This window comes from Triticum urartu, chromosome 4A (assembly GCF_056163025.1).
Source record: "Triticum urartu cultivar PI428250 chromosome 4A, HENAU_Tu73, whole genome shotgun sequence".
In the NCBI taxonomy this organism is placed as follows: Eukaryota; Viridiplantae; Streptophyta; class Magnoliopsida; order Poales; family Poaceae; genus Triticum; species Triticum urartu.
In genome coordinates, this window is record NC_141876.1 from 606,757,221 (window position 1) to 606,780,561 (window position 23,341).

The 23,341-nt window shown below is 41.7% G+C and overlaps 2 protein-coding genes across 2 annotated transcripts in view; both read right to left on the reverse strand.

The window, feature by feature from the left end:
* Positions 1-4,766: 4,766 nt before the first annotated feature.
* On the reverse strand, positions 4,767-7,634 carry LOC147977244 (protein FAR1-RELATED SEQUENCE 5-like). The gene is made up of 5 exons (XM_087521107.1): positions 7,512-7,634; positions 7,364-7,429; positions 7,192-7,284; positions 4,867-7,109; positions 4,767-4,779 (listed from the first exon to the last, which is right to left on the reverse strand). Exons 1-5 carry the CDS (start codon positions 7,632-7,634, stop codon positions 4,767-4,769), a joined length of 2,538 nt encoding a protein of 845 aa, XP_087377233.1.
* A 1,015-nt stretch (positions 7,635-8,649) lies between these two features.
* The window catches only part of LOC125554993 (uncharacterized), a 37,773-nt gene continuing 23,081 nt past the window's right edge, over positions 8,650-23,341 (reverse strand). Inside the window, exons 5-6 of the mRNA XM_087521108.1 lie at positions 8,788-9,219; positions 8,650-8,724 (exon numbers count right to left, since the gene is read on the reverse strand). Coding sequence (XP_087377234.1) covers positions 8,650-8,724; positions 8,788-9,219 — 507 coding nt within the window. The remainder of the gene's footprint in view (positions 8,725-8,787; positions 9,220-23,341) is intronic.

Consider the following 23,341-nt stretch of genomic DNA (forward strand, 5'->3'; position numbering starts at 1 on the left):
TATATAAATTTGAAAATTGTTAAAATAAATAAACAAAATCAAAAGAAAATAAAAATGTAAGCGAAATTAGGAACAAAAAAATAAATATGACAAGTTAAAAAAAAGGAGCCAGCCCGGAGCCGAGTGAGGCCTACTAGGCGAACCCCGATCAAACCAAGATGGTACGCCGCAATTTTTTTATTTTGTTTTTCTGCTTTGATTTCTTATTTTGCATTCAAATAGATAAAATTTAGCATATGTTTTTCGAATAGATAAAAAAGATTTAATTTTAAAAACGTATTTGTTTTTAAAATTAAAAAATGGCAATAAAATATTTTTATGTTTTATATATTATACAACGCCATTTCTTTGTCTACGTTAGTAGTATTTACTTTTGTCTTTCGAATTAAAAAATGCAACAACAATTTTATAAAATCTTTTTGTCTAAAAAAAGTTATCCAATTAAATTAAAATGATATATTTGATATTAACATTTGTTTTTTACAGTTTCTTTACGTTAGTAGTATTTATAGTTTGTTTTAAAAAATGAATTATTTTTATATGTGTAGTATATGAAAAAAATAATTCACACGTACTCTTGAACGACATACTCTTGGACCCCACGTAAAATTTCATCGAATTCCGACGACGTACACATGTTGCATCACGTCTGGGCAATGTTTTAGGGTATTACGGCCGGGAAAACCATAAAGAATTCGTGGAGCGTCGAAAAGCTATGAAAGTTGGCATGCATGATTCTCATGATGGTACAAGGCTATGAAAGAAAATTGGGTCTGTTTAAAGAATGTCGAAAAAAAGTCCATCGGGACCCGTCCTTCGCTCCTACCCGAACGGCGTGCGCAAAACAAGGTCATTTTTGGGTCATTTTCAGAATGACCTAAATTTTGCAAGAGGGTGGGCATGCCCACCTTAGGACCCAACGCAAAATTTCATCGATTTCCGACAACATAAGCACGTGGAGTCACGTCCGGCCAATGTTTTAGGGTTTTACGGCCAGAAAAACCATAGAAAATTCATGGAGCGTCGAAAAGCTCAGAAACTTGGCATGCATGCTTGTCATGATGGTGCAATCCTACGAAATTTTTTTGGGTCCGTCTGAAGGATGTCGAAAAAAAAGTCCTTCAAGACGGGCCCTTCACTCCTACCCAAACAGTGTAAGATCAAGTCATATAGATTACACATGGCACTTCGAGACATGTGCAATGATGACATAAAAGTTTGGGGTTATTTGATGGAGTTAAAAAAACGTCATGTCGGCGTCATCTACCGCCGCTGCCCGGACAGTGTAAGGTCAAGTCATATAGATTAAACATGACACTTCAAGACATGTGCAATGATGATATAAAAGTTTGGGATTTGATGACATAAAAGTTTGGGGTTATATTCGGGAGTTCCAAAAAAAGTCACGTCGGCGGTCATCTGCCGACGTTGCCCGGGCAGTGTAAGGTCAAGTCATATAGATTAGATATGACACTTTGAGACATGTGCAATAATTACATAAAAGTTCGGGCTTATTTGGAGGAGTTAAAAAAGACATCACGTCGGCGGTCCTCTGCCGCCGCTGCCCGGACAGTGTAAAGTCAAGTCATACAGATTAGACATAACATTTCGAGACATGTGCAATGATGACATAAAAGTTTTGTGTTATTTGGGGGAGTTAAAAAAAAGTAACGTCGGCAGTCATCTGCCACCGCTGCCCGGACAGTGTTAGGTCAAGTCATATAGATTAGACATGACACTTCGAGACATGTGCAATGATGACATAAAAGTTTGGGGTTATTTGGGGGAGTTAAAAAACATCACATCGGTGGTCCTCTGCCGCCGCTGTCCGGACAGTGTGAGGTCAAGTCATATAGATTAAACATAATATTTCGAGACATGTGCAATGATGACATAAAAATTTGGAATTATTTTATCGATTTCTGACAACGCAAGCACGTGATGTCACGTCCGTCTAGTATTCATTATTATTATGGGTCCATTTTATGAATGTAAAACAAAGACATGTAAAAATTCTTTGATCGTGGACAGATCTAACCCACCGTTAACTGTGGCGACAATGTGGCACCTGGGGCCCGGGGCTTGGCCCAAACCTAGCTCCGCCCCTGGGAGGTAGGGCTGCCATGCTCAAGGAATTAATATCGTCCGTGGATGAGGCTATTTAAACTGATGATTAAGCGCCAATATAAGCAATGTGGCACTAAACATAAACCACTGTAGGTGGTTGAGGCCGCACGCGGCGCGTAAGGCTAGCTATAGTGGGAGTAACTTAGGTAGTAACATAACGCATCCCAAAACATATATGTGCTTAGGCTAGTCATAGTGGGGACTAAATTAGACTAGTAACATGCATATGTTACTACCTTCATATTGGGGGGTAATATGTAATCATTTATTAAGATGTAGACTCATTTTGCCTTGAGATATGTTATGTTATAGTAACATATTATGTTACTCCAACCATCCGTCCCCTCATAAAATACATGCCATGTAATCAAACTTTTCTTTGGGTGTGTTATGTTATTTACTAAGTTACGCACACTATGACCAGCCTTATGTGGCATGGGGTTAATGAGAAGAGAGATGCTTGTGGTAACATAAGGCTGGCCATAGTGGGGGTAACATAAGTAGTATCATGTACTTGGGACTCGCAAACATGCTTATGTGGCAGACAATTAAAGAAGAGAGAGATGGTTATAGTACTACCTCTCTCTCTGTTTACAGGGCGTGCGCGTACCCCTAGGTTGTCAATTTGATCAACCTAATATAAGTCATATATTACAAAAAATATACCAACATAAACTTCAGAGTTTCTACTTTCAAAAGGTATAATTTTTGTGTTATATAGTTTATATTAGGGTGATAAAATTAGCAACCTAGATATACGCGTAGGACTTGTAAACTGAAACGGAGGTAGTAGTAACATAGATAGATACCGTAACATAATAAATGTGATGTTACTATATATGTCATGCATGGCAATAAATGAGACCACCTATGATAATAATGTATGATACTATGCACTATAGAGGTAGTAACATATACTACTAACATATGCATGTTATTAGTCTAAGTTACTCCCCACTATAACCAGCCTAATATGTTACTGCAACATAACGCACCCCAATGTAAAATGAGTCTATAAAATAATAAATGAAGGCTTGCATGACACTACACTTATTTTACTACTCACTATGATGATAGTAATATAGACTAATAACATATGCAAGTTACTAGTCTAAGTTACTACCCACAATGACTAGCCTAAAGGCAGGACACGTACGGTGGCCGCCCGCCTGGTCACCATTGCTCGCCTTCATGGCCGGCCCGTGTGCGCCACGTGTGGCGGCCGTAGGCTAACCACGTTTTTTTAAAGGTTTTAGTACCGCATTGTTTATGGAGACGTCCCTTTACTGCTTTAAATAGTTCCATAAGATTACAATGGACAGTTATTATTACATTATCTTATGATGTAGGTGTTGCTTTGCTCGTTGAATTTATCAACAAGCAGAGCAACACCTACACAATCCCATCTGAGTAAGTATACTGGTGGTACGATATAATATTTTTATTTATTTATATAGTATCCAATTTGTACAAAAACAGTCGGCATGCCCAATGTACGACACCACACAAGATTTAAGTTAATTCGGACACCAAACCAATGCATCTTGATTTTTTAAGATTATAACGCTTCCGCTACTTATATTCAGTATTGATATGAAGAGTGAAATATTGGTTCAATATATAATAGTGTGTTATTTGTGTAATATTATCAGCACTGTTATTTCTGCGATATATGTATTGTTACTATATGCTATTTCATTAAATGGGGCAATCAGCGGCGTGTTTCAGCCGCGGCATGTTAAAAAAAGATTTAAAAGAATTGCCCGCCCGGGCCGCCGACGGCTTGGCTTACTTCGCCGTCACTATCTAGCCCAACAAGCAACTGTGATGGCGTTTCGGCTCTTTACATCGGCGGCGACCGGGCCCCACAGGGCGGCCTAGTCGGCTCAGAGGTGGTATAGGAGAAGAGTTCGATCCCGCTGTGGGCGCCGGGTATATAAGCAGGTTGACGGCGCCCTCGCTTGGCGAGGTGGTACTGAACTTGTGCGGGTTGACGCGTGCTGCATGTTGCCGCTTGAGCGTATCTGGGCCGGCTCGGAGGTTCGGGCGACACACGCTGGGCCGGCCCAATAAACGGCCTGGCGGGGTTGTGGGGCGATGGCGCCGCCCCGTACACGTTGTGGCGCCGATGTTTAGTCCCACCTCGCCAAGTGAGGGCGCCGTGGACCTACTTATATACCCGGCGCCCGCAGCGGGATCGAACTCCTCTCTTATACCGCCTCCGACCAGACTTGACCGCCCTGTGGGGCCCGGTCGCCGCCGATGCAAAGAGCCGAAACGCCTTCACAGTCGCCAGTTCAGGCTAGATAGTGACGGCGAAGTAAACCAAGCCAGCGGCCCTGGCGGGCAAATTTTTTGTTTAATTTTTTAACCTGCCGCAGCCAAAACACGCCACTCATGGCTATATTTAATGAAATAGCATGTAGTAAAAGTACATAAATCGCATAAATAACAGTGCCGACAATATTATACACAAATAACACAGAGTAAGGATGTCTGACATAAACACAAACAAATTTGTAGCATGTCTCAACGTCAACACAAACAAATTTGCATCTAAGATTCTTTATTACAACGAAACAATTCACTGGCTTACATCAACACAAACAATCTCACATCAATGGTCCATGCCTTCGTTGTCATGCCATGTTCCTGCATGTGAATACATAAATATATGTGAAAAATACATAAACGCTAAAATAAGCAATAGAACTAAGTTAAACAAACGAAAACACGTACTTGTGATTTTGAGGACAATTGTTCTTAAAATGACCTTTTGTTCTGCATACGCTGCATAAGCGTTCGGTTCTCTCGTCGAAAGCTTTTGGTCTACCATTTTTACTGACGTCAGTCCCATTCTTGCTCTGTCCTTTACTATTCTGCTTAGGTGCCCCTTTGGTAGAAACTTTCACTGGATCACCAACCAACACATGATCTCGATTCGGCTCAAATGCATCATCATTCGTAACCCTATGCTGACTCACATACTCATTCTCCTCAACATCTTTGTTCACTATTATATCCTGCAGAGCAGCCTTTAACTTGTTGAATAAGAATGGTTTATGACATGCGGCATGAGATGCTTCTGCAAATAGGATAGTCAAGTCACTGTACTTAGCTCTCTCGTCAGTACCTGCCCAACCCCAGGAAAAAAGATCACTAGTGCGCTTCACGGGCAGTCCACCTCTAGCATTTTTGGTGAATCTTCGCAGTACTAAGCACTTAGGTATGTCACGTAAGTCCAGCCGAGTCAAAACGTAAAGAATATGTTTGCAAGGGAGACCTTTGCGATTCATACTTTTGCAACTGCACTTTACTGTTTCTTCAGAGTTACCCGGTGTATAGTCCACCTTGAATCTAAGATGGCTATTATTTTTCAATGCCACTATAAATCTCTGACTGGCTGCTCCTCTCAGTCTTTCAAGGATCTGAAGCTCCCCTGCCTTCTTCATATCTTGCTGCAACATGTAAAAGTTGGCCGCAGTGAACTCACGGGCAGCGGATTTCTCAATGTGTTTAAATTCATCGAGTATTGCTACTGGGAGTGTCTTTGTGGCCATGCAGTCATCGTACACCTCATTTTCACGGAGCCGAACTATACAGTTCTCGTAGTGCACAACCATGTCAACAATGGTCATACCAGAGTCCAGATGCATATGAAGGCATGAGTTCAGACTCTCGCTCCTCTGATTATTCCGCATACCAAGGAAGAACCCACCAGACATATATGAAGCAGCCCATAGCCTCTTCTTCCTGTACATCCTATGCAACCATGTTTTAGTTTTCTCTGACTGCCATTTAGCTGTAAACGCTGCCCATCTCTCCTCAAAGACATTATGTGTAGTAGCATAGTAAAGAAGAGACCTGAACTCCTTCAGTGACTTGTGGTGAAGGTGTTTCTGCATGTTCTTCTCGATATGCCACGAACAAAGTCGATGCCACGCGTCCGCAAGGACCTTCCTGACGGCCCTTATCATGGCTACATCTCCATCAGTAATTACGGACCTGGGCTTCTTCTGACAGTGAGCTCTCAGGAACGTCTGAAGCAGCCAAACATACGTATCTTCAGTCTCGTCGGACACAATAGCACAACCGAATACCGTGGTGCAACGATGATTGTTCAGACCGACGAAAGGTATGAATGGCATTCCATATCTATTCATCTTGTACGTGTTGTCGAATACTGTCACATCACCGAAGTCAAGGTAATCCCGACGTGACTGCGAATCACACCAGAACAGGTTTTTCAGTCCGCCTTCCGCGTCAACAGTGTGCTCAAAGTAAAAATCTGGATCCCTATCCTTTCTGGTCATCATGATCCCAATGGCAGTGTCAGCATCACCTTTTGCAAGCAATTTCATCTTCTCTCTGTAGCACATGTTATAAAGCTTTCTCCTCCCAAAACCAGCCTTAGCATACGACCCGTACCTGCTGACGAAGTTGTCAAAAATAATATGTTTTCTGATCCCATCTCCAGCCATGGCTAAGATCTCAAGCCTCTGAAAGTCCTTGATCTGATTATGAGACCGGAGATACGTAACTTCGTCAGGCCTTGCAAGAACGTGACTATGATCATCGTTGAAACTGCTGACATACCAAAGTGCACGCTCTTTATGAAGCTTCACCGTCAAATGGGCTTCGCACAAGCATCGACTTTCCGGTCTCAGCCTACGGGTCTTCCCTTCCAGGGTACAAAACTTGGCCAGTCGTTTACCAGCCCTCGAACACAGATACCTCCTCAAGCGCAGTGTTCCCTCAGCACCCTTCCCCTGCTTTAGCAGATCCCTCCTAATGCTGAACCCACGATCTTTCGCGTACTGGTTATAGAAATTGTATGCCTCCTCCTCTGAACTGAACGTCGCGGCCATCACCTTCCAGTGCCTGTCCAGTGAGTCTTGCTGATATTCATCATAGCCAATGTCAAAATTACACTCATCACCATCGGTATGCTCATCGTTCCCGCTGGGGCCATCAACGGGTCCCTGCAACAAAAAATATATTACCATGTATGTCAGTCATTTATTATATGGCAACTCTACAAAATAACCTCTTTCGAAAACTTACTTTGCTAGAGCTCTCATTATAAGATGCATTGACATCGCTTTCGTCACCGTCATCATCTAATATATTCCGCTCATAATACCCATCCGCATCCATCTACCACATTTAAAATAAGACATGTAAGTGTTAATGCGGTTGTTATGTCATTCCATACACTGGTTAATTTTAATCTTACTTGGCTAGCGCTTTCACCATATGAATCATCTATCTTCATATCCTCATTGTCATCATCGTCATTTACCTGTACATAGTCAAAGAAATACATGCAAATGTCAGTGTGGTTGTTTGTATTTCATGTTTTTGTCAATGTTCACGACACTTACGTTGCCACTGTAAGATTCATCCAAACTCATATAGTTCTCCTCGGCTTGTTGGTCTACATTCAATGACAAGGATCCATTGTCACTACCACAGTCGTCTCCGTAATAACGGGTCTCTTCATCCATCTATATGCATAACATCATCGCAAATAAATTCAGTTTCTCGGTCAATTGCTTAACTGTAGGTCGCACGCTTTCATGGACTAAACTAATACATAAATTTTGTTCAGCTCATTTCAATGAGGATATAATGTAAGGTTAAAAATGCATAAAAGACCCTAAAAAACATTCACGGTGACCAGTGCTCGCATACCTCGTAGCCGCTGTCAGAAAGGACAAAAGTGTCGATGTTCACCGGTGACGAACAAGCAAGGGCGATCAGGACGTGAGGGCGACGAGGACAGCGTCGGGGTGACGACAACGGCGGGGTGTGTGGGCCACGACGGTGCGTTATTTTTTGCTAGAGAAATGATGACAATATTCAGCGTTGCTGGCGGCCAGGGAGTGAGGACGATGACGCGAGCGACAACGCCGTGTGTGCGACGACGGCCGGGCGCACGGGGATGGCAATGGCCGCTAGGGTTTCTGCTAGGTTATGGCGGCAGGGCGAGGGATTTTTTTTGGTGCGACGACGACGTTCGTGATGACGGCGGGGCGCACAGGGACAGCAATGGCTGCTAGGGTTTCGGGTGGGGTGCGGCGGCTGGGTGAGGGAAGCTTTTTTTACATGTACAGGGTGGCCGTACGCGGGCGGCGGTTATGTGTATGCCTAGTGAAATGACCCCTGCCCCTTATACGTTTGGGGGGGGGGGGGGGGGGTTGTACCGAAGCACACCTCTTTAACTTGAACAAGTTAATATTATAGTGGGGACTTTTTAGGTGCTTTCATTTGTGCATGTGGAAAGAAACCTTATCACCATAACATGCTTCATAATTTTTGTATGGTGCGGACTACTAATACAAAAATCATTCTTCAATCTTTTGTTATCCTGTTAACAAAACTGGATGCAAATCCAATTCCATCATTATGTTGTATAATAGATTCACTACTCCATTATAATTAGTGTTTCTTACCATATGTTTGTATACTCAAGTCTATGAGGGCGTTACCTACCTGGACGAACAAGGGATACTTTGATGACTAGGGGGCTAATGCAAGAACTAGCCCGTGCAGGCGCACGGGTTGATGACTAGTGCTACTAATTCCGATGAGCCACTAATGCGAGCACAAAACAAAATTGATTTAGAACGTTGTCCATAGAAGAGTAGGGGAACTCACCTCAGTATGTGGCACACTGTCAGGGGATTCTTGTTGATATGCTGGGTAAAGAACAACGCCCAAGTCTCTTCTATGCCATATTTGACCTGCCTGTTCATGATAAAATTTACCAAAATCGCAGCCATATTTGGAGTTACTGAAGCTCTCGCTCACAGTTGTGCTGTACAGAATGAACTTGTCATCGCACTTGATGCTTTGTGCAACGGACTTCTTCGCTATCCTTCTTACAAACAATTCCTGTGTGGACCTTGGTGGCAGGATTCCTCTATTCGGAGAGGTTGGGTGCTCTGCTACATTTGTAGCTGGAGACTTTGTAATAAAAACGACGTAGTTATCCGTGACGTTGACAACCTTAATTGAGGATAAAGCTGACAGCATTTCATTTGGCAGAAAGGGGAAGCGGAGCTCATTGGGGTCAACCTGGATCAGCTCCTGTCGGGACAGAAGAACAGAGCAATCATGCAATTAATCGAGTAATGTTATAGCTCAAGGTAAAAGCTGCAACATCATCTATACTAGTATTTGTTGGGTTTCAACCCCGTCTCCAAGTAAAAGGAGCAGCCCCGTCTCCAAGCAACCTAGAAGTCAAATAAAGGGGCTTATCTCTATGGGATGTGGCATGATAAGATAACATGCATCGCATTAAATGCATGTCAGAATTATATAGTACTTCCTTCATTCCATAATGTAGTGCCTATAGATTATTTAGGAAGACAAACTTCATCAACTTTGACGAAATTTTTAGAGAAAAATATCTACATATATAATTTCAAATTCATATCACTACATGAAACACAAGAAATACTTTCATATTATATTAATTTTGTATTATTGTTGTTGATATTTTTCTGAATAAACTTGGTCAAACTTTGTGATATTTGACTTACAGAAAAAACTATGCGTACTACATTGTGGAATGGAGGGAGTAGTGGACAGTGCGTCTGGACTTAGAAGTCCATGTTCACACACTAGTGCTAGTTTGTAGTGCATGTAATGTGCAACATAGTCGGTTCATTTGTCCTATAAAAAGACTAGCAATCCCTCCGTTGTAATCAAGCTACTCCTCCAGAGAAAATATTCAGCTTCAAGCTTAATACTACTTTGTGCAAGTGTGTGTGCGGGTGTGAGTACTACTAGTTCTAGGCACCCCTAGCACTCATAGTGTAGCAACCCTACCACAAATAGGGAACCCCTACTACTCTTAGTGCAGGAACCCTACCACTAAGAAAATACCCCTAGCACTCCAAATTGGGACCCCTACCACATAATGTAGAACCCCTACCATCTGTAGTACACCCCTACCATAGTAGTTTGGGCTAACAATTGGTATCAGAGCCTCGTTCCGATAGCCATGTGAGGTGTAACTAAGGCGTACCAACCTAGTTGGCCCACAGTCCACGGGCCAAGCTTATGGCCCACCGATCTCATAAGGAAGGACTTCAGAAGCTTTGAACCAAGGCGTGGTGAAGATGGACTCTACCGAAGACTTTGAGTGTACCCCAAGGATTGCACTAAGGGCCGGCACATATTTCTCCAGCTAGCAACTGACCATGTGTAACCCTATATACCCCCAGTACCTATATAAGCTGGGGGGTTTAGTTCGTAGGGAGGATCCACAACTACCCACCTTAGGGTAAGAACACAACATCCGGTCTTGAAGTAGATCAAACCTTATACTTGATACATCATCATCAATACAATCAAAGCAGGACGTAAGGTTTTACCTCCTCAAGAGGGCCCGAACCTGGGTAAATAATGTCCCCTAAGTCTCCTGTTACCCATCGACCCGAGATCTACAGCTCGTGGCCTCCTACCCGAGGTCTTCTGGTTTTAGTACTGACACTGGTGCTTTCATTGAGAGCCCCACAGTTTGGTCGAAAAAAGATTGATGGCTCGCCTTGATCAACTGCGACATCAGCTACGGTGACTCATTTGTCCCCGGCCAGCTATTTGCCTTCGGCAGCTTGGTCTGGCACGCCAACTCATCTGGTCAGCTTGACCACGTCGAAAGCCTGGCCCCGAACTAGGTAATCATGTTTGGAAGCTTGGAGTACACCACCGACGCTCGTGGTGATCTTGCCCTCTCCGGCTAGATGCCAGATCGGCTCGAGAACTCCTTGGATGCCGTTGCTATGACCCGGAGTCGAACCCTGACCCAATCCTCGGGACGGATCTCCTTCCAGTGTTGGCTCTGAGCATGGACCTAACATTCGCTGCAACAGACGCGATCTTAAGCGCGGACCCGACTGCGATCTCGCCAGATCTTAACCTCAAGCCGAGTCCGGACTCCAAATCGGCACCCAGTTTGGATCCGATCTCTTCGCCAGCCGATCAGGGTCAACCTTGGCCGGCCAAGGCTCTGGAGTCGTGTCAAGCAGACCCCAGAACATATTCCACATCGATCCGGCCTACAGCCAGGCTATGGGCACAGAGGATCTTTCTTAGATAAACGAGATGCTGGACCGAATTCAGAATCTAGCGATCTCATCCTCGGTTTATGATCATCCGAGGATGAGATCGCTAGATTCAGAATACCAGAGAAATTTAAGTCCCACCCACCACCCACCTAGTCGAGACCGTCGAAGATTTAACCGACGTGTTGGACTATGCCTCAGAAGAGGCTACAGACATGGATGACGACGATCAAGGCATAACAGAAATGTCATCGCCCATGGCTATCCCCCGCACATGCAACTGGGCCGCGGCAGCCACCTACGATGGATACATGGTTGACACGCCCAAAGATCCCCCAAGCGCCAACGCCATCATAGGCGACCAAAAGGCACTAGTGGGGGCAAGAGCCAAACAAACAATACGGGAGCCACAAATCTCAGAGTTTGTTATTGAAAGGAGTAAGTATGGTAAAATTCCTAAGATAGAAATTCCCGAAAATTTGGATACTAAAATTTTTGTGAGGGGAAGTGGAAATATTATCGAAAAGAGTATTATTCAAGAGTTCTTTACTTGCACTGGAACTTTGGCTCATAATGACATTCCCATTCTTAAGAGAACCAATAGTTATGCTGAGGCAATTTAATTTCTGCCCTTGTTCTTAAACTTGAAAGAAGATTTATTCGCACTCACCCTACTTTGCAAAGATTATTCTATGAGTTACAGTTATAAAAAACCCTAAAGTTAAAAAGATAGCCACTCTTGTCCTTATAAATGAGTTTGATTACATAGTTCGAGAGGCTAGGGAGATCTTTGATTTTTATAACATGAGTCAAGAACATCCTGTGGTAGACGAAATTTTATATAATGAAGATTATATGTTAAGATTTATGTTTAGGGATGATCATACTCTTGATGAGCATACTATAAGAAGGAAGTCCCTCCATTACATATTATTCAACAAATTTTCAATGGTATTAATCGGAAATATACTTGGATTGTGAAAGGGAACCAACAAGGTTATGATGAAAAGAGCCTTAATGATGATACAATCTTGATTGATGATGTGTTCTACATTGTTTTTGAAAAACCTCCCGACAAACATCCTTCTCAGGATGAGGGAACGAAGGATGATAACACTTGAAACTATGCATTATGCCTAGTTAGGGGCATAAAACAATAGTGATTATTGGGAGGCAACCCAATGAATAAAATAATTTTTTGTTTTACCTTATGTTTGTGTGTGTTTACACAATTATAGCCTCTGTTATGATTATGTTTTTATCTTTTAATTAGTGTTTGTGCCAAGTAATGCCTTCGGGATGATTTGGAAGATAGTATAATTGATGCTTTTTGAAAATAGAAACTTTTGTGTCCAGTGCTGGAATTTTGATTTTTCGCTGGAGCATCAGAACCTTCTGAATTATTTACACAATCTTTATATATGAATTCCCCACGTTGTCCTAATGTTTCATAATGTTTAAAGTTCAGAAGTGTGACGTTAATTCAGATCTTTACAGACTGTTCTGTTTTAAACAGATTCTGTTTTTGTTGCACATTTTGCTTATTTTGATGAATCTATGAATTGTATCTGGGGGTATGAGTCATGTAGAAGTTGGAGTACAGTAGCATTATGCCAATATTAAATATGAATCAATTTACAAAAGTACCTAAAGTTTAAGATCTATTAGTTATACTAACGGATCTCATGAGGTTTCTGTTGAGTTTTGTGTACTGAGGTTTTCAAGTTTTGGGTGAGACTACAAAAATCGATGGATAAAGGAATAAGGAGCGGCAAGAGACTAAGCTTGGGGATGTCCAAGGCACCACAAGATAATATTCAAGGAAGACTCAAGTGTCTAAACTTTGGGATGGCCCGAAAGGCGTCCCCTCTTTTATCTACAATCTATCGGTAACTCATTTGGAGATATATTTTTATTCGTCACATGATTTGTATTTTACTTGGAACTTCTAGTGATATAGTTTGTTTGATTTTTAGTTTGTCACAATCATATTTACGGAACACACCTTTTTGAGAGGGACACATTATTTGTGATTTGTTAGAATACTATATGTGCTTCACATATATATTTTGAGCTGGCTAGTTACTGTAGTGCTTCACTTATGTCTTTTAGATTACGGCGGTTGTTATATTTCAAAGAAATAGTTGTACTCTCATACTTCACTTATATATTTTTGAGAGTCTAATGAATAGCAACGGTAATATGCATGAGTTAAGAATTTGGTCCAAATATGATAGGTATTGAAAAAGGATATAATAAAAACTTTCATGTAGATCACTGAATATGGTAAGTTTGATTCCTTATAATTGTTTTACGATATTAAGATGGTAATATATGGGATGTGCTAGTAGATAATTGTGTTTTAGTAAGAATATTGGTGTTAAGGTTTGTGATTCCCAAAGCATGCATGTATGGTCTGTCGTTATACTAAGAAGTTGGAGCATGATTTATTATTGATTGCTTTCATTGTGTGGCGATCGGGGGTGCGCGATGGTTAACTCCTACCAACCTCCCCCCTAGGGTATGCGTAGTTTTACTTTGCTTCGAGGGCTAATAAACTTTCGCAGTAAGTATATAAGTACTTTACTAGCAATGTGCCCGCGCGTTGCAACGGATCCGAAGTAGAACAATACATGTTCACAAATTTGAAAGAAAAACACTCTAGTTTTAGTATATATATCACTAAAAATATCCTCGTATTAGGTTTCACTCAAAATATATTCCTCGTGGTTGTTTTCATGAGGTGGGGGAGGGATGTGGTTGGTTTCAAGATACTAAGGGGTTTCCACAAATTGGAGCAGAGAAGTGGGGGTCTTGTTGCAAGAATGCCACAGCTTACATCACAGTCGTTAGATGCAGATCTGATGGTCAAAAATGACAGATGGCAGACACACCATCATCAGCAACTGACTCTTTTACAGGAGTAGAGACATGGTTAACATTATTTTAATATAGGTTTTACTGTCTATGTTTTTTCTTACACATTTTACATTTGTTTGTATATATCAGAAACATGTCTTTATATCTGTTTAATATTTTTCGAATAGATAATTACATTCTTTAAATAAATGTTTGATGTCTACGTTTTTTCAACACATGTCTACATTTTGTAATACACATTGTACATACTTTTATACATGTTTAGCATTTTTATAATCTATGATTAACATCTTTTCAGATATATGTTTTGATGTCTAGTTTTTTCTACACATTGTACATCTTTTGTGTACTTATGAAATATTTGATTATACAGGTTAATTTTTGTAAAAATACATGGTTAACATTTCATGAAATATATGTTTTGATGTCCACTTTTTTCATATACATCTGAAACATTTTTCATATATGTTTAATATTATTTAAATACATGATTAACATTTTGTTCAAATACATGTTTCGGTCAGTATTTTTTTTTAATACATACTCTATGTTTTTCTTGTACATCATAAACATTTTTTATACATGTTTAACATTTTTCAAATACATGATTTATTTAAAGTGTGACAAATACTATAAAAACCTAAATAGGAAAAAAGGAAATGAAAAAAAATGTAAGACAAAAAATTGACACAGAAAACTACAAAAAAGTGTAAAATTATGTGCGACGCCGTGCTTTCAAATGGGCCGGCCCATGAAACTGCTGCCTGCAGCGAGGCCATCTACCTTCGGCCTCAATAATAAGAGAACTTCCGCTTTTCCAGCAAAGTTGTTTGCTTGGCTAGATGGTTGTGCATGTGGGGTTCTTTCCATGAGACCACGGTTTGAATCTGTCTTTCTTTGTAATTTTTTTTTCTTTTTTTAAAACGTACTACATATACGAAACTCATAAGATTACAATGTACGAAAGATTTGTAAGGCAAAAAAAGATGGAGAAACACTCCTCCCTTTAATATTAAATTAGGTAAAGATAATGATGACTAATGTGAGTACATGGATTATACGTACTCTCACCTTTTCGCAATTTGCTATCCTCTTTGCTACCATACATTGTACTTTCTCACACCGAGAGTTGGTGCAAACTTCCTTGGTGCATCCAAATCCTATGATATGATACGCTCCATCACACATAAGCCTCATTATATCTTCCTCGAAACAACCACCATACCTACCTATTATGGCATTTCCATAGCCATTCCGAGATATATTAACATGCAACTTTCACTGTTCCATTTTTATGACAGACATCGTCATTGTCATATTGCTTTGCATGATCATGTAGTTGACATAGTATTTATGGCTCAACCATCATTCATCATCTTTATACATGTTACGCTAGTATCATTGCACATTCTAGTACACCGCCAGAGGCATTCATATGGAGTCATATTTTGTTCTATTTTTGAGTTGTAACTTTCTTTTGAGTTATAAGTAAATAGAAGTATGATGATCATCATTAGAGCATTGCCCCAGTGAGGAAATAAAAAAAGAAAAAAAGGCCAAAAAGAGTCCAGGAAGAAAAAGTAAAATAAAAAATTAGAGAAAAGAGAGAAGGGGCAGTGTTATTGTCTTTTTCCATACTTGTCCTTCAAAGTAGCACCATAGTTTTCATATAAAGAGTCTCCTGTTTAGTCACTTTCATATACTAGTGGGAATTTTTCATTATAGAACTTGTCTTATATATTCCGAGGATGGGCTTCGTCAAATGCCCGAGGTCTTCATGAGCAAGCAAGTTGGATGAACATCCACTTAGTTTCATGTTGAGATTTCATATATTTATAGCTCTTAGTGCATCCGTTGCATGGCAATCCCTACTCCTCGCATTGACATCAATTGATGGGCATCTCCATAGCCTGTTGATTAGCCATGTTGATGTGAGACCATCTTCTTATTTTTGACCTCCCCTTATTAATCTCTACAACCACACTCTATTACACCCATATTGTTATATCCATGGCTTGCGCTCATGCATTGCGCCGGGATGAAAAAGCTGAAGCGCGTTCAAAAGTATGAACCAATTGCTTGGCTAAAACCAGGGTTGTGCATGATAAAATACTCTGTGTTAAGAAGATGGAGCAAGACAGGATTAAATGATTTTGTAGGGATAACTTTCTTGAGCATTTTTTTTGAAAGACATGATTTTTTATTAGTATTCCTGAGTATTGATGTTTTATAGCAAATTATAGGCTATCGCTTTGAATCATTCGGATTATATTAGTTATACAGTAAGAGAGATTACATGTTGAAACATGTTAGGTAGCATTCCACATCAAAAATTCTATTTTTATCATTTACCTACTCGAGGACGAGCGGGAATTAAGCTTGGGGATGCTTGGTACGTATCTAATGTATCTATAATTTTTTATTGTTCCATGCTATTATAGTATCAATCTTGGATGTTTTTAAATGCAATTATATATCATTTTTTAGGACTAACCTATTAACCTAGTGCCCAGTGCAAGTTTTTGTTTTCTGCTTGTTTTTGGTTTTCCAGGAAACCAGTACCAAATGAAGTCCAAATTCCACGAAACTTTTTGAAGATTTTTTTTCTAGACAAAAAAGACCCTGGAGACTAGGAGAGGAGGCAAGAACCTTCATGAGGCCTCCACAAGGCAACAGGGTGCGGCCCCGAGGGCGCGCTCTGATGCCTTGTGGGGCCCTCGTGGCTCCTTTTGACCTAATTCCACCTCTATAAATTCTCAAATATTCGTAAAACAACAGAGAGCCGCCCCGAATAATGTTTACGCCACTGCAAGCCTTTGTTCTTCCGTGATTCCATTGGAAGGCCTTTTCTGGTACTCTGCCGGAAGGGGAATCGATCACGGAGGGCTTCTACATCAACCTTGTTGCCCTTCCGATGATGTGTGAGTAGTTTACCACAGACCTATGGGTCCATAGCTAGTAGCTAATTGGCTTCTTCTCTTTCTTTGATCTTCAATACCATGTTCTCCTCGATGATCTTGGAATTCTATCCGATGTAAATTTTTTTTGCGGTGTGTTTGTTGGGATCCGATGAATTGTGAGTTTATGATCAGATTATTAATGATAAATATTTAAGTCTTCTCTGAAGTCATTTATGCATGATTATTATAGCTTTGTATTTCTCTCCGATCCATCGATTTGGTTTGGCTAACTAGATTTGTTTTTCTTGCAATGGGAGAGTTGCTTTGTGATGGGTTCAATCTTGCGATGCTCAATCCCAGTGACAGAAAGGGACATGACACGTATTTGTATTGTTGCCATTAATGATAAAAAAGATGGGGTTTAATCATATTGCTTGAGTTTACTTTGTCTACATCATGTCGTCTTGCTTAACGCGTTACTCTGTCTTATACTTAATACCCTTGATGCATGCTAGATAGCGGTCGATGTGTGGAGTAATAGTAGTAGATGAAGGTAGGAGTCGGTCTACTTGTCTCGGACGTGATGCTTATATACATGATCATTGCCATGAATCCGTCATAATTATTTGCTTTGCTATCAATTGCCCAACAGTAATTTGTTTACCCATCGTATGTTCTGCGCTCGAGAGAGAAGCCTCTAGTGAAAACTATGCCCCCCGGGTCTATCTTTATCATATATTAAAACCCAAAAATACCTTGCTGCAATTTATTTACATTTATTTTATTGTGTAATTCATATTTCTATCTATCACTATCATAATTAATCCTTGCGAATAACCACTAAGAGGATTGACAACCCTCTTATTTGTGTTGGGTTCAAGTGTTTGCTTTTGTCTGTGCATGTGCTGCTAAAGGGATTTTGCGTGATTCTCCTACTGAATTGATAACCTTGGTTCCTAACTGAGGGAAATACTTATCTCTACTATACTGCATCATCCTTTCCTCTTTAGGGAAATACTAACGTAGTCTACAAGTAGCAATACCCCGTCTACAGCTTGGCACTCTAACCATATCGATAACCTCCCGTAGGCTAGTCTCGGTCGAGGAGATCTGGAACCTGGCCACCCGGTGGCCCTTTTATTCCTCTGAAGGAATTTCTATACTTTCGGACGTCCTAACTATCCCAGGCCCTCTAGCTCTGGATGCAAATCTCCCGGCCAAAGGAGATACTACACTCTGAGCCTCCCTATGTGTCGACACATGAAAGAGACATAACTATAACCCAGGCTAAGGCCTTCCCACTTAGGCAAATATGGTTGTACACATTAGTTTGGCTTGTGGCACCGTGATTTGTCATGTGATCATCGACGGAGAATGGGGGTGTGACTCTGCACTATTGTTCCCTCCGTCGGTACTAGTGGCATCCCGCTTTGCTACTAAATGAAATACGACTACTAACATTTTTAATAGTAAAGTAAACTACGGGCATCCATTAAAGACTACAGAATAACTATGCAATGCATCTACTTGTAGTAAGACGGTAAAACACTGAATAATAATGCAGCCATGTAATACTACTGCTAAAAGTAATACTGACTAATAAAATGTTAAACAGATAAACATAAAAAATAACACTCAAACAAAGTCAAGCAATGTCACTGGTTGTCGGTTGCTCATGATAAGGAGCTGGCTTCCCGCCGGTCAATGAGTCTTCGTGAAGTGGTATGGGGATCCATCCGATGGAGTGCGTCGACAGAGGGGGTCTCGGTAACGGCCTACTTGAGTTAAATAAAAGGTGGTCCAAACAATGAGCACAAACAAGGAAAACAAACAATACTAGTAGAACGGGCTCGCAAAGAGGAAACCGTGAGCATTGAGTTTACGTCGATCGGAGCTACGATAAAAAAGTTACAAGTGTTTTTCTGTTAGGGAACTATCTGTAAAATAATTATTAGCATTTGGGTCCCTGGGCAGCTTGGCCGATCGCGCACTCAAGCGGAATACGCTTTCCTTTGGGGGAAACGTAGGCATGGCCGGGGCATTTCCACTTATCTAGCGTGGCAGGGGCCTCAGTCGCCGACAGGTGGATCCGGACCCCACTTGTCGGGTCTTCTCTCTCCTCCTCCCTCCATCCTCCTCTCCTCTTCTGCCCGACGTTGCTACAGGAGGCTCGGCTCCGGTTGGGCTCCATCGACTGGGTGGGTTCTAGGGGCGACCGAGGCCATGGATGCGGTCGCCGGTGTGCACGAAATCCAGGGGTGGGGTCTACGGCTGTCGGGGTGGGCTGGGTAAGCGGCGGCGAGTCATGGCCGAGGCGGTTACTCCGACCAGGGAGGGCTTCGGTGGGTCTTTGGGCTGGGAGAGGGTGTGGTTGGGGTCGACAGTGAGCCCCGCATCCAAGGGATGCTCACGGGTGCCGGGGATGGCTGGAGGTGCGGCGACTAGCCGTGGCAGACGGCGGTGGTCTCGGGTAATGAAGGGATTCTGGTGACGGAATCGACCGAGCGAGGGCACGGGCGAGGTCTCCGGAGTGTGGTGAGCCTCATGGTGGGCTCGGACGGAGCTGGGGAGGCCAGAGGCGCATAAATTTTAGCGCGGCCAAGGTGAGGCCATGGCGGCCATGGAGAGAAGACGGGGGCACGATAGCTCGAGGGCGTTGGCCAGTAGAGTTCTAGGGGGAAAGAAGTGAGGTGCCTGTCTTAGAGGAGGCGGGGTTCTCTTTTATAGCCGAAGCGAGCAACAGGGGTCCAGGCATCGCCGGACTTAGCACTGACGGCCGGCTGGGGGCAGAGCTGGGCGTGCGCTGGGCTTCTAGAAGGCAGTGGCGGTCTGGGCTGCGCGTGCGACACGGTGTTGGGGCTCGGGACGCGTTGGGGGCCCGGGTAGTCATCATGGGCGCATTAGTGGAGCGTGCAAATGGTGCACTCTGTCCGTGGTCACCACTAGCATGGTATGAACTAGGGTGCTACAGGGGGGCAAACCATGTCCTATGTGTGTGTGTTGATGCTCAATTAGAGTGTGTGTGTGTGTGGTTGGATCTAACCCATGGTGAAACAGTGGAGTGCATCATATGATTTTCCATTCCGACAGCAAACATGTGGGCTTGATGCAGTTAGGTGTGTCGTGAGGAAAGCAGTGAATTCATGTCTGGTATTGATCACTTATTAAGGAGCAGCGTGTACTTCATGTACAAACAGAATCTCTGTCAGAAACTTGGGGAAGATGTTGCGCTCAAATGTTGTAGTGGATAAGGTTGGATTTTTGTGTAGGGTGGTCTTGCATGCTGTCCAAGGTGTATGCAAATTTTGAGCCCAATTGGATGAGTTTAGCTAGTACATCCTTCACAAGCTGGCCAGGTGGATGCAATCTTTGGGATGATCATGCAGGGGGGTTGTTGTGGTTCTACATGACTGGAATCTTGTGGATGATCATGATATGGGTGTATGCTTATTTATGCAAAATTTAAGCTCAAGTGGGCGAGGGATTAATGCACTTGTTTCACAATGATACGTCTCCGTCGTATCTATAATTTTTGATTGTTTCATGCCAATATTATACAACTTTTACATATTTTTGGTAACAATTTATATGATTTATTGGACTAAACTATTAATCCAGTGCCCGGTGCCAGTCCCTGTTTGTTGCATGTTTTTTGTTTCGCAGAAAATCCATATCAAACGAAGTCCAAACGCGATAAAAATTTACGGAGAATTATTTTGGAATATATGTGATTTTTGGGAGGTGGAATCAACGCAAACAGGGGCCCACACTGCCCACAACCCACCAGGGCGCGCCTGGGGGTGCCAGGCACGCCCAGGTATCTTGTGCCCTCCTCGAAGATCGGTTGGGGCCCTTCTTCTGGTGCAAGGAAGATAATCTAAGGAAAAAAAATTGTGTAAATTTTTTAGCGCAATCGAAGTTACGGATCTCCGGGAGTTTAAGAAACCGTGAAGGGCGAGATCTGGGGAATGCGAAACAGAAGAGAACAGAGAGGGAGATCCAATCTAGGAGGGGCTCCCGTCCCTCAGCCGCCATGGAGGCCATGGACTAGAGGGGGAACTCTCCTCCCATCTAAGGGGGAGGCAAAGTAAGAAGAAGAAGGAGGGGGCTCTCTACCCCTCTCTCCCGGTGGCGCCGGAGTTCTGCCGGGGCAAGGATTGTGATGGCGATCTACATCAACAATCTTGCTACCGTCAATAGCAACTCTCTCCCCCTCTATGCAGTGGTGTAACAGCTCTTCTCCTCGCTGTAATCTCTACTTAAACATGGTGCTCAACTCCATATATTATTTCCCAATGATCTATTGTTATCCTATGATGTTTGAGTAGATCCGCTTTGTCCTATGGGTTAATCGTGATCTTGGTTGGTATGATTGTATATTTTATTTATGGTGCTGTCCTACACTGCCCTCCGTCTCGCGCAAACGTGTGTGGTCCCAGCTGTAGGGTGTTGCAATATGTTCATGATTCGCTTATGGTGGGTTGCGAGAGTGACAGAAGCTTATACCCGAGTAAGTGGGTTGTTGCATATGGGATAAATAGGACTTGATACTTAATGCTATGGTTGGGTTTCACGACCTTAATGATCTTTAGTAGTTGCGGATGCTTTCTAGGGGTCTAATCATAAGTGCATATGATACAAGTAGAGAAAGTATGTTAGCTCATGCCTCTCCCTCATGTAGAATTGCAAGAATTAATGATTACTGGTACTTGTTATCGATTGCCTTGGGACAAATGACTTTCTTATTGACAAAAGCTATCCACTTTTATTACCTTGCAATTTATTTGTAGTTTTATTCTCGCAAAGTACTCGTAGTTTTATTCTTGCAAAATAGTTTTATACTTGTTTTAGGTAAATCAAACGTCAAGTGTGCATAGAGTTGTATCGGTGGTCGATAGAACTTGAGGGAATATTTGTTCTGCCTTTAGCTCCTCGTTGGATTCGACACTCTTATTTATCGAAGAAGTCTACAAATGATCCCCTATACTTGTGGGTTATCAATACCTTTTTCTAGCGCCGTTGCCGGGGAGCAATAGCGTGGGGTGAATATTCTCGTGTGTGCTTGTTTGCTTTATCACTAAGTACTTTTTATTTTCTCTTATAAGTTGTTCACTATCTTTAGTTATGGATATGGAACACGAAATACCAAAAAATGTAGTTCTACTTCCTACTCATGGAGATGGGGAACCTCCTAAAACCCTTGATGGTCGTTATGTGAAAAATATTATGCACTACTTTGATAATCCTAAGAAAATCCCATTCAACTTGATAATGGTAGTAACGTTGGATCAACGTGAATACTGTAGGGATTATCGCTTGACAGAAAAAGGGAAACTTTTATGGAATCAAATTAATATGTTGCATTGGTATGCTTGGAATTTATGTCAGAGATATGATTTTACTTGTTGCTCTAGGATGAATGCTCCACACCTTCCGTTTTCATGAAAATTTAATGATAATGAAACTTCTTATGCCAATGGTATATATGATTATTATGATGTGGAACAAATAGAAGAATTTGTTGCTTTTAAGGGTGCTTATGAAATTGAATCTTTGTTTCTAAGGTATGAAGCTTTTGTTGATGATGTTTATAGACCTGAAAATTTTGCCATCCTTAAATATTGCTATGATAATTATAAATATAATTTCGATATTGATGAATTTATTGAGAAAATCTCCGCTGTCCAGGAAGAGATTAATATTTTGCAGGAGTCTATGGAAAAAGGAACTGATGAAACTGTGAGCTCATTGGATGAAAAAGATGACGAGGAGAGCGAAGAACAAAAGGAGGAAGAGTGGATTAGCTACCCGTGCCCACCTTCTAATGAGAGTAACTCTTCAACTCATACATTTTTTAATGTCCCTTTCATGCTTACCAAAGGATGAATGCTATTATAATTGCTATGATCCCGTTGATTCTTTTGAAATATCCCTTTTTGACGAAACCGATGCTTGCTATGCTTGTGCCAAGATGCCAATATGAATTATGCTTATGGAGATGAACTTGCTATAGTTCCTTATATTAATAATGAAATTGTTGCTATTGCACCCACACATGATAGTCCTATTATCTTTTTGAATTCTCCCAACTACACTATATCGGAGAAGTTTGCACTTATTAAGGATTACATTGATGGGCTGCCTTTTACCATTGCACATGATAATTTTGATGAATATAATATGCATGTACTTGCTGCTCCTACTTGCAATTATTATGAGAGAGGAACTACATCTCCGCCTCTCTATGTTTCCAACACGATAGAATTGCAAGCAACTGTTTATGCTATGTATTGGCCTTTACTTGATGTGCATGAATTGTTCTTTTATGACATGCCGATGCATAGGAAGAGAGTTAGACTT